The sequence below is a fragment of the Phasianus colchicus genome, chromosome 15, assembly GCF_987193195.1.
Source record: "Phasianus colchicus chromosome 15, bPhaCol1.hap1.1, whole genome shotgun sequence".
In the NCBI taxonomy this organism is placed as follows: domain Eukaryota; kingdom Metazoa; phylum Chordata; class Aves; order Galliformes; family Phasianidae; genus Phasianus; species Phasianus colchicus.
The window spans coordinates 3144559-3156905 of record NC_143450.1 but is presented as its reverse complement, the minus strand read 5'-3'; the positions used below and the strand labels follow the sequence as shown (position 1 = coordinate 3156905).

At 43.4% G+C, this 12347-nt stretch overlaps 1 protein-coding gene across 2 annotated transcripts in view; it reads left to right on the top strand.

Moving 5' to 3' along the window:
- The window catches only part of CTNNA1 (catenin alpha 1), a 109188-nt gene that overhangs the window by 62790 nt on the left and 34051 nt on the right, over window positions 1-12347 (top strand). For both annotated transcript variants that reach the window (XM_031597992.2, XM_031597993.2), the window contains exons 8-9: window positions 4207-4287; window positions 5057-5209. In XM_031597992.2, the coding sequence (XP_031453852.1) occupies window positions 4207-4287; window positions 5057-5209 (234 nt within the window). The remainder of the gene's footprint in view (window positions 1-4206; window positions 4288-5056; window positions 5210-12347) is intronic.

Genomic DNA, 12347 nt, shown 5'->3' with positions numbered 1-12347 from the left:
TGCCTGAAGAGCGGCTGTGGTAAAGAGGGGTTTGGCCTCTTCTCCCAGGCAACAAACAGGACCCAGGAAAATGGCTGCAAGTTGTACCAGAGGAGCTTTAGGTTGGACTTAAGGAAGAACTTTTTCTCAGTGGCCAGGCACTGCAATGGCTGCACAGGGAGGTGGTGGAGTCGCCGTCCTGCAGTGTTCAGGAGGCGCCTGGATGAGGAGCTGTGAGATGTGGTTTAGTTTGTGTAGCAGTGGTGATGGGAGGACGGTTGGGCTGGATGATCTTGCAGGTCCAACCTTTTGATTCTATGATTCTGTGGTCCAGAATCAGCACTGTTATACCTGGAATTTGTTTGCAGCTCTGCTCTCTTGGTAATACAGCAGTATGGGCGGCCGTCCTTTGTAGACACACAATTAGGCGAGGTGTCAAGGTGAGAATTAAGCATGTGACAGACTCGAATCTGAGCACTACATCTTTATGCCTCGCCATGAAGCACCGCTCAGCAGCCCTGCACTGATGTATGGCTTCCCCCCATCCACCCCAAGGACGGAATGCCAAGCACCCATTTGTCACTTACTCAATCACCAGCATTAAGCACAGCACTGCTCCTTCCTTTGGTTAGAAGACAATTCAAAGATTACCCGAAGCAGAAATCCCTCTGCAAATGACTTTTTTTTTTTTTTTGTAGAGGGACTGCTGCGGGGTGGAGAATGCTATTCCTCAATAGCTCTCTGATCTTAGGTGAAACACTGAGATTAATAAGGGAAGTTTTTGTTGTGTAGCTGTAAAAGCATGGCTGCATAACTACACTGTAATATGTGCTCTGCTGATTCTGGTTGCTTCCAGATAGCATTTGTCTACTGCCAGCACCGTGCTGTACATTCTCACATTTATGAGTTAGTTGCGGTTGGATTTTAACATCGGTAGCTGCAGGAAGAGCTTGGTTTGGTTTTGTTTCTGAGTCAGATGGCAGGCCTACAAAGGGAATGCTTTGTGGACCGAGACAGTGATTCCACTTTGCCTCTCTGTATACAAATCCTCTTTCTCTGCTTTAAGCTATTGGAAAAAAATAGTGAGGTTGGCTGTGAGATCTGGAAGAGCAAGGATGTGACAGTGACTGCTTGTGCTGCCTTCCAAGCAAAGCAGCGCCGATGGTGGAAGAACAAAAATTCCAAGGGTTGGGGGAGATGTGTAGTTCTAGCCCTTTGTAATGAAGATCTTAAATATGTTTGCTCTGTGGCTGAATGTATTATCCGTTGGGCAGAGCAGTAGTATCATAATGCAAAATGACTGATGCAGTCAATATGATCCTGTTAAATCCAATGAATCTATCAGCTGCTTCCTCTGCCACTGGCTGCAGAGCCTGTGATTCCCTTGGACGTAGCTGCTTTCCATGCTGAATACCTAAAAATCCCACTAGTAGACTGAATATTCAGGTTTCACTATTGTCAGTCCTAATCCCATGTGCAGAAGCTGATCACTGGGATGCATTCTTCTGCTGCTTCATTAGTTGGCTTTTCCATGGACGTCTGGAGTAGAAACAAGGGCTGTTTTTTTAATAGGAAGAGTAATTGGTTACTGGAGCAAATTATCCAGAGGTGGTGAGTCTTTAAAATGTGATTTATTACTTTAGAGACTAGCTCGAATGGGAGTTGTTAAGCTGTAGGGTAGAACCAGTGGGTAAAATTCATGGGACTTGGGCAAGGGGATTGATGTCGTCCTTGATGGTGTTTAACACTGGGAAGTAATGTCGAGATTGGAGCAGCCTGCATCCCATAAGCTGGCTGTGCTTGGACTTTGCAGGGTGTAATTGGCCCCACAGTTGTGCATTATGGTAAGTTTTATGCAAAAAAAAGTCAACTGACTTCAGAGTGGCAAAACTTGACATCCTCATCTTTGGTCCAGGACCTGGCTTACAATTGGCTGTGGGAACTGTAGGTGGGAATGGCAAGAGGTTCCCTTTCTGCAGCTGCAAAAGTGCAGGTGTGCATCCTCACATTGCCCTGCAGCAGCCCCAGCCCTAGTGAAGGTGCTGGGTTAGCAGCTGAGACACGAAGGTGGTAAACTGCTGCAACTCAGTTAGTGGGGTGTTTGTGTTGCAACTTTCCAAGGGAAATGCTCTTAATACTTTCTGACAAGCTTTTGTACTGAAATTTCAGAACGCCAACAAGATGGAAATAAACGGGAGCTGCTTTGCTCATATCTAATGGGTTTAGATTATACAGCTATTTCTGTGTTAGTACATAGTGTGACTTAGTAGGAACAGATCAGCAGTATGAAATCGGAGTTGCTTAGCCTCTAATGTACACATTGAATGCTTTTCAGAGCATTTTACGTAGGGCTGCCTGTGGTCAGATCTCATGAACTGAACAGCCATTGGTGGAAACCATTCCTGGGTTCCTTTGCATCCAGAAGGGACCTGAGCCACACACACCAGGGCTGCTCTGTGCTGTGAAGCCGAGCATGGCAAAGTGCAAGTGATTGGTGGATTCACATCAGTGTTGTGCTCCCGGGAGGTGGATAACGTAGGGGTGCCTGGGGAGCAGGAAAAGGGCACTTCTTGGAACAGCAGAATGTTTGGCTTCCTGTGTATTAGATGTGCGTGTAGCTTGTCTCCAGAGATACTGGAAAAATGCCGAGGTGGATGGGGAGTGCTCTGGGCTCATTGAAGCAGTCCCACTGCAGGAGGTACAGTGGTATGGTAACGTGAGCAATTGCAGGTTTATGTCTCAGCAGGCACAGGGGGCTGCCAGGAGCCCACTGCCTGCATTGGCCCTGTGTGCTGGAGGGGCTGCAGAATGGCTTCCAGCCCAGCTGCCTGCCAGCGTTGTGCCTGACCAGCTGGGGAGCAGCTCAATAAAGGCAGCGCTCGTTTTCACCTTATTTAGAGGTTTTTGGTTTCATTTTAAAGTGTGAAGACCAGCCCAGCATCAAGTCTGCTGGAGCTGTCGTGTGGTGGAACAAACTTCTGGGCTCATTTCAGTGGTTTCGGTTACCATTTGTGATGAGAGCCAGGGACTGGATTAGGGGAGTGACAAATCTTCAAAAATTCAATGAATTATAATTACTTGACAGCATCCGAATCTTCCCCCCGGTTTTATTCAGTTTTTATTCCTGCTGTAGAGTGGACTTTGTGATTTCAATTCAAGGCTGCCTATGTGAGTGTTTCAAACCAGCCTGGCATCTGCAGAACGATAATTGGCATAGCCTCGCTGTAGTGCTGTAAAATGGGTTTTGCTGGTTTTTGTTGTGTGTGTTTTTTTTTTTCTTTTTTCTCCACTGGATAATTATATTGATCGTGGCTTAGAAGTTCAGAAATTAGTTTGTGGTTGCATAAAGCTTACAGCACATAACTCTCAGAGAAGCTGTATTGTACAGAAAAACCCTCCCTGTGAGACTGTAAGACCACCGCTGCCTTATCTGGCACTCCCGATTTGATACAAATTCAGATATTTTCAGCACACTGTCTGCTTAGGAAGAAGGAAGCTGCCACTGCATCTTGGCCCCTTTCCCTCTTTTTAACAATGGTGCTAATGTGAAACTTGCTGGATCGAACTCGGCGAAATCCAGGTCCCAGCAGGCAAGCCTGGATGCTTATTTGATGTTGGGATTTCATCCCTGACAAATGTTTTATAAGGATTTTACCTTTAATATAATTGATTTTTGGCTTACGATTGACTGCTGAAGAACAACCTTCTGTGCTGGCGAGGCGGGGAGCAGCACAGGGAGCACTGCTGTACTGCACCACCTGGTGCCTCCGTCTGCCAGGGGAGATGTTGGGGTGCCGTCCATCTCCCTTGGTCCTAAAAGGTCGAGCATTGAGGCAGGAAGAGCTGCTGGGGACTGGAGATACACAGCAAGCTGTGTGGTTGTCGACAGAGCTGTCAGAGAAGAGAAATCTAAACTTAGCTGTTTAAATACAGTTTCTGGCTGATGAGGAGCAGAAAGCAGCCTAGATGTAGGAAAGCATCTATTCCTCCAGAAAGGAAGCTGAAGAGTGTTAAAGGATGCAGCCTTATGTTGTCAGATGCTCCTGAACTGCTCGAGCCTGCCAGGAAGAATAATGCTTGGGCAAGGAGGTGGAAACTCTGCTTCTAACTTGAATAATCACTTAAAAGTAATAATAATGCAGCTGACAGTCTTCTCAAAATAAATCGTACTGTTTTTTACGTGGAGACCCTGAATGCCTGTTTACCTCTTTGTCTCTTGTTTTTCAGGCTGGACGCAAGGAAAGAAGTGATGCACTGAATTCTGCCATTGATAAAATGACCAAAAAGACCAGAGATCTGCGCAGACAGGTAATTGCTACGTGAGGTTAATACCTGGGGAGACAAATGAATGCACCTTTGCACGTGTTCTCTCTTGGAAGTGTTTCATCTGTTGATTTGGCTCCAATTGATGAAGAGCTTTCCTGCTTGTAATGTAGAGTGAATGAAAGCAGTGCCCTGTTAATAAACGTAAGGTGGAAATGCAACCCCATTAACTATGTGATAAAGGTGCTGGATTCTGGCAACAGGGATTATAAAAACCCTAACATTTTATGAGATTTAAACATAATCAGTTGTGTTTTAAAATTCTGTTGGTTTTCATCTCAGAATATATTTTCTATGAGAACTGTAAGGTAACGCCAATCTTTTATCTGTTTCTTTTTTTATTTTTATGGCAGTATATTCCCTTTTTCAAGTAAATGTGAATGAGGATGAAGTTTATTTTAAAGTGTTTTCATTCTAGTAGAAAAATTAAAAACTTAAATCAGCATGTTATTTTATCAGCTGTGGGAAAGTGGCAAATTTACTCAGACAAAACCAATATGAGTTGCTGAATCAATATTTGTGGCCAAACTGGTGACTTGCACTTACATAACTAATCCAGTTTTTAAGGAGATTTAATTTAAATTGAAGCAAAAAGTGTATAGACAAGACTTAGTGCAGAGAAAGCCTTGGTCGCACAAAGGAAAAAGGATAAACGACAGAAGTACTTAAGCTTTACATATTAATATGGTGAGAGGAAAATAGCAGAAGAATGCTAGTGAAAAATAACTCTTTTATTCTTTTATTTTTATTTTAGCTCCGCAAAGCTGTGATGGACCATGTATCAGACTCTTTTCTGGAAACAAATGTTCCACTTTTAGTATTGATCGAAGCTGCCAAGAATGGGAACGAGAAGGAAGTTAAGGAATATGCCCAGGTTTTCCGTGAGCATGCCAATAAATTGATTGAGGTAAGATGGTGCAAATTAAAATGAAATTAGTGCTTCTTAAATTAAGTCAAGACTAGGCAAAACACACTTTTCAATTCCGTTGAAACAAATAGCAATTTTTAAAAATAAATTTGCTTTTTAATGTTCTTTTAATGAATTTAAATGCAAGGTAATATTTAAATAATTCAAAATGTAAGCTTGTCAAAAAGCAGCTGCTGTTACATCGCCCATGTAATTCTGTAATACTGTTACCTTCATTTGCTTTGTTAACTGGGGATGGTCAAAGATACGGTGTAAGGAAGACAGTGGCATGACTTTCTTTCTGTCATCCTTGTCCTGCCACTTGAATCCTAGTGATTTTTTTATTTTCTGGCCAATACTGGTGCCTGTGAACAGGCCTTTTAAGTAGAGACGTATAGAATGAGGACCTGCTTGCACGTGTGTGAAGAGCAAGCAGTGGACATATACAGCATTTCAGCCATGACAAATTTAATCCCCTCCACCTTTTCCTAATAAAAATCCCAATGGCTGTTGAACACGCATAACTGCAAGCATTAGAACTAATCTGTGGGAACATTAACTTGCATGAGACTGACCTGCCTTAACTAAAATGCATTGAAGTTCATTAGTCTACCATAATTGATAGTAGTAAATGCAGCAGGTACGTGCATTTACAGTAAGAAAAGTGAGTTCATGCCTTGTATTTGTAAGTACATTTTGGAAACCTTGTGCTTTTTGCCATTATTTTCACAATAGTTTTATGCGTGTTCATGTGAAATGCCAAGGATCAAACATACATCTGTAGTTTTTGTTGAAGAAATATGCCTTTGGGAATACACTTCAAAAACTCTTCCTGTGCATTGCAGTGCACTTGGATGCATCAGCTTATTCGTGATGCTTCACCCCAGCAGACATCCAGAAACCATCAGAAACTGCTCAGCTTATTTCTGCTCAGTGTCTGCTATTGACCTGTGCCCACACCTCTTAGGATCATAAGGAATAGTTTCACACAACTTGACATATCTAAATTACTCAAGAACTTACGCTTACTGATAACAGACAAATCTTTTTTTCTGACTCTGGATGACTGGTTTGGTTTTTTTTTGCCTCTTTTTGAAGCGTTATGGGCTCTGAGCAGAGTACGTGGGGGCTGTCCCATGGTGCATCAAGCTGGTCTGTTCTTTGGAGTTCCTTGAGGTTATCAGTTCTTCACTCTTGGTCCGCCATGCCTCTGTGTAAATGCCATCCTCATGTAACTTCAAAGTTGTTTTATTCTAAATAGCAGGTAACTAGTGCTGGTTAGTGATTTGACGAAGCAGCAGATGGAGGAAAACGCAGTGCTGAGGCAGCAGGATTTGGCCATCCTGTGTCAAGTGGTGGCAGTGCTTTTAAGTGAGCTTTAAAGCCTCCCTTCTTACACTGAAAACCTAATTTGCAGTGTAAGAAATTATTTTAAGGGCTTGTTTGCAGGAGCAGGTGGCAGACATAGCAGTAGAAGCATCTCTGTCCTAGATGCACCTCTCCAAGGGACACACAGGCTCCACACGAGGAGATTATTGGCACCGTTAGTGAAGATGCCCTGCTACATCTGTCCCTTGCTAGGTGAGCCCTCACCCCCTATTCCCTCACACTGCTTGTGGCTTCTGAAAAGCAGTGGGAGCTGTAGGCACTGGCATGCAAGAATGGCTTTTACTGACCTGACCTTGTGTGCAAAATGCCAGGCTGCAAATGAATTTTACAGAGCCTCTGTTGAACCACCCAGTCTGCCTTTCAAGAAGGGCTATTCCCATGGCAGTATGCATTAAATAATATTTCTGGCTGGCATCAAAAGGTTCTGCTAAAATTATATGCCGCTGAAACAACTTTTTGAAAGCTTGTTTATTGCTTTTGCTGTCTAAAATGCAGCTGTAGCTATAGGAGTAGCATGATCTAGATGACTTACAAGCCTCTTCCATGAATGTGGATAGATTACTACATATGCCTAGCTTAGAAGGGGTAGAGCACTCCTGGAGAGCGCCTGTCTCCAGGGGACACAGAGCTGCTGCAGAGTCATCTGTGATGTCAGATTCACTGTAAAGGAAGGCAAGCCAGGGAGGGCTGTGCTTACCGTGCCTCTGCTGGAACAGAGAGGGATGTTTGCAAGCTCCCACGTGATTCTGCTGGTGGGCAGAAAAACTCCACTGCAGATATCCAGAGAAACAATAAAGACTGTGTAAGAACAGAAGAGATGATGTTCCACTTGGTGAGATTAGAAGTGATTGCTTCCACCTGCTTTCAGTGGGAGATAAGTGTGCTGGGGAGTTTATCATAACTACCCTCAGAAATGCTGCTGAACGCCTCGAGACATCAAATGTGACAAAACAGCTGCAGTGCAGAGCAGTGGTGTTGTGTGCTGCGCCGTGACTGACAGGCTCCTGTGCCTTACATGTAGAACAGAACATGCCCTTCCCTTTAATACTGAGCTGAGAGGAGAAATGCACATCAGAGACCTGTCCTGCAGGACAGAACTTGGAGGATTCCTATCTGAACTAAGAAGTTTTGCAGCTTGGGTGTAGTGCTCAGTGCAGATCTCTGCTCTGTGACCTGGAGGAGCTGATGCTGCCTTCCTGTGAGCTCTAACCACAGGAGAGGACTGTGATTTTGTGTTCATGGGCCCTCCATGTAGCTGCAAAGCTATCCAAGCACGTGAGTTGCATATTTCTATTTTAACAGTGTTCCCTTCTTGGCAGTGGACCACTGCCTAGCTTGCCGTTCTGAAGTCCAGGCAGCCAAATTCAACCAAAGTACCTGTGACCACAGAGATCTGATCTGCCTGCTGGGCCTCTATTGTCTAGATAAACCAAACCAGAAAGTTGCCCCAGAGGGCTTCCATTTGATTTGTGCTTTCATAGTAAAATACTAGCTCTTTGTCCTGCTTGTCGAAAAGCAAGAAAGGGTAAAATGGTAAGACTAGATTTGTTTCAATTTAGTAATGTATTTGAAAGGTAGCTTTCAGAATCCCTGCACTGACAGCCCATTAACTAACCAGTACTCATCACGAGTTTAACTCAGGGCTGGAGAAGCCAATGTAAGCACGGCAGAGAAGAAAAGCAGAAGGGACAGCACTTCAGGAAGCGATACAAGAGAGAGTTAAATGTACTCATGGACTGTGAAAGTCTTCCTCACATACTGATTGTAAAGCATGTGCTTGTGTTCTGGTGGGTTTTATGTTGATGGATAAAGAAACCTTGGCTCTCAAACCTGTAACTCTGCTCTTGAGGAAAGATGTGGCATCCTTAGAATTAATGTTTCTTCTTAGAGACAAGGCTGTCCTGAAACTCGAGGCTTGTTTTTCAGTGTTGTCACTTAGCACCATGCTGCCTTCGCTCACCTGGGCTTTGAAGTATGCTTATGTGCAAGCTGCCTGCGTGCTGCTCGCTGCAGTCACTGTAATGGCACTTGGGCTATTCTCTGAAAAATGAGAGAGCCATAAATGTCAGAGAAGAAACGTTCTGCTACACTATTGAATGCTCTAGAAAAATAAAAAATTAGGCTGTTGATTTGTCACCGTGCTGTGTAATTTCAATTTAGAAGTTTTCTGAACCCTTAAGAAATTAGGTATTGAAAAGACAGATGAGGACGGAGCGCAGGTAAAAGCTTGCAATGGCTGTTTGCTTGCTAAAGGACATTTCTGAAAAGGAGTTTGTAGTTACTTAAAAATAGCAAATAACCTTGTGCAGGAGCGGGTCTGGTACCCCTGTGTCAGATGTTTCTCCTGACTCAAATTTTATTTTCAAATCTTCCTCTGAGCAACTTTGATAAGAGCAGGGAGGTGAAAGCTCTCAATGATATTTCATAAGCATCAATTTTTTCCCAATTACTTCAATTTATCTGAAAAGACGACGCTGTGCCTTTTTTAATGCGTTGGGTTTTATCTTGCATACAGAGATGACTTCCGCATCTTCAGTGAAAACCCATGAACAGATGCAGACTGCAAATTTATTTGCTTGGAAAGAATCACATTTGGGCACTTAACTCCGTAAGCTATCCGTAGCCTCTCACACTGACATCTTCCCCTTCTGTCGCCCTCACTGTCTCTCCTTGTGTTCTGAAATAATTCTTCAGACCTCAGTCTAAAAATACCACTGTCCAGAAGCACGCTTGTAACATTTTTATTACAGTTTGCCCTGATTTGCTCATACTTACAGCCCATGTATTCTTAAGGGAGCCTGACAGCTGCAAGGTTTGTTTTTTTGTTGGTTTTTTTTTTTTCCTTCATGTGAAATGGGTAACACGTAGCTTGGGCTAAAATAGCGAGCATTTGGGCACCTCAAGGGTACTTGGCATAGCAAAGGTAAACTTATGAAGCTGGAAGCTTTGGGGATGGGAGTGGGCTGGATTTGCTCATTCTTCAAATGTTCTTTCATCACGTTTGCCCTCAGAGGTGCGTAGCAGTACTGCAGGACAGATGGATGTTGGGTGCGCAGCGCACCGACAACCCAGCCCTTGGCACCCAGATCAGATGCTGACTTGAAATGCTCTTCTGAATCTTTGGGTATATTAATCTCTCAAAACTTGGCATTTGCAAGGCTGGAGTCGTTATCAGTCATTACCATGGTATCTGAGCACCTATTTTTCCTGTTCAGTGAGCTAACTTACAGGGAGGAAGAAAATCTGCAAACTGAAGTTTGTCATCTTCCTGCTTTTATTTTGAAGATAAGTGTGTGTTACAAGGGAAATGTCCTTGTGCTATGGTCTGGAGAGAAGAGGCAGACTTAGTCCAACTCAAGAGTAATTTCCCTTTTTAAGATGCATAGCAAAATATCTCTTCCAAAGAACAAGCACGTTCTCTGTAATTTGTCTGTGGATAACCTTGGCAGCAATTTAAAAGAAATGTCTTCAGCAAAAGACCAGTGTAAGTCTAGTATGCCCTCTAAAATCTGACACTGTTCAAGAACCGATGAACTTTCCTTGCAAGTTCATTTGATTAGTCAACTAATTCATAAATAAATTAAGTTCTACTCATAAAACATGCTTTCCTTGTATGCATTCCTAATCAGTAATGTAGGAAAGCCTCAGCAAAAAAAAAAGTTCTTTCATTTTCCAGCAAAACTGCATGCACAAATTTAATCCAGCATAGATAAATAAAATCAAGTGACCTTTTAATAGGGTGACTTCTGTTCTTGTAAGGTTTCTCTGAGGCCAGTGTTCAATGCTACACCACGTTATGTATGGCAGGGTGTGAAGAATGGTGGCAGAGATCACAAAGCTGGCAGAAACTAAAAATCTGGTAGGATGAAGAATAAGACTTGAGCATAATCTATCTAGGTTTGACTCCAGATGCACACAGAGCGAGGTAACTGAACAGTAAAAATAGTGGAGGGATGAAGTGGTTGAAGATGAGTTTGAATGGTCACGTACTGCGATGGGCATTGGAGTTTTTGGACATTCTCCTATTGAAAAGCACCCAGGCTGGCTGTTGCTCCCTGCTGAGGAGGCATTTCTGCTGTGCCTTTCCCACAGGGACTGCCATTATTACTATTTGTGGGATTGTTGAGAGCGTGGGGCTTCAGCTTCAAACACTTGTGCCAGTGGAGGTGCCAAGGGTGTAGAAGTTAGAGGTGAGTGAGGTTAGGGTTTGGAAAACTGTGTTTAATTCTGTCATCCAAGAAACAATCCCATATTTTTTTTGTTCCTTCCTCTGTTGGAAACAGCAGGGGAAATCTGTGAAATGTCAGGAAATGTAAGTGCTGTTGGGTGGACGTGTTGTTGATACAGTGTGGTGAAGAGCTCCGGAGTCTTGGGCTGCTTTCTCTTCCAGATACTTCAGCCTTGAGTTTTTTTACAGCATCTTTACATAGCTCTTTTGGGTACAGCATTTAGAGATGTGACATAAATGTTTTAATTCCTAATATATTAACAGCCTTGATGCAACACTGGATTTTCATCATCTCACTCATTAGCACCATTGGACCATTATTCACGTAGAGCCATTGAGGATTGCCTGAAGTCTGTGTAGAGCTCATTGCTCTTACTGTTTTGTTACCTTCTTCAGGAGCATAATGTACTTACAATTCTCATTAAACTTGACGTGAACAGTTGGCTGAATCACCACAAACTGGTTTAAACAGCTAGTGGTAGGTATGAGGTCAGAAACCTTTGGTCATAACGCAACATGCTGAGCAATAAGGAAATGTTATAGCAAAGAACTCTTAAGCTCCAGTTCAGTAGAGACTTTTTTGGATGTTCAGACACTGAATAGTACTATTAGAAACACTTTTATTTTGAAGAAAAACATTTATGTTGCTAAGAGACTTCTAAGATGAGGATTTGCTTTGGAAGTTATTACTTAAGATCAGCTCTACGCTACATACCAGTGGTGATATTTCAGTCATGGTAGCTCTGACTGGCTTGTGTAACTAATGTGTTCTGTGCCTGTAACAACATTTTATCACTTTAGCTTGTTTGTCTGAGGAGGGGATGGTTGCTGTGCCAATACTTGCATCTGCTGCTCCAGCTGCATCTCCGAGGGGCACGGTGCCCATGTCAGACACTGCTGCTCCTTCAGCAGCTCTGCTCTCTAGGTCAGGTCAGTAGAAAGGATAATCTACCAAGCTGGGAATAAAGGTACACTGTGCTGTTAGCAAATTCCTCCTGGGTGTCTTATGCTACACACCCCTTTCCCTTCTTTGTTTGCAAAGCCTTCCCGTTGGTGAGAGCAGCGCTCTCCCTTCTGCACTTGCTGCTCAGCAAACAGAGCCTGTTCAGTTTGTCATGATGCAAATCCCACAGTGTGAAAAGTTGTCTTTCTCTCTGCAACTTTGACAACACGAAGTGGGCTGTTGGACAAAGATGGGGTATGGAAAGAGCTTGCCAGTGTTGAACAGAGCTGTTGTGGGGTAGCAGCAGAAAGCTGGAAGAGGCAGTGGTGGACAACTCGTATGGGTTGAGAGCCAGATGTGATGCTCTGTTCCTTAACTAGATCTGTGTGTGCTCAGACACAGCTTACAGGGTGCTAGCTTTGAGGTTTCATCCCAAAAGAAAGGTTGCCCTTGAAAATCAGAAGCTGCTGCTTCACAGATGTGTAGAGCAGAAAGTTCACCACATGCACTCTGTGGTCCCCTTCCTCTTCCTGCTGCTTGCCAGCCTACTGAAATTAAAAAATAACAAATTAAAAGAG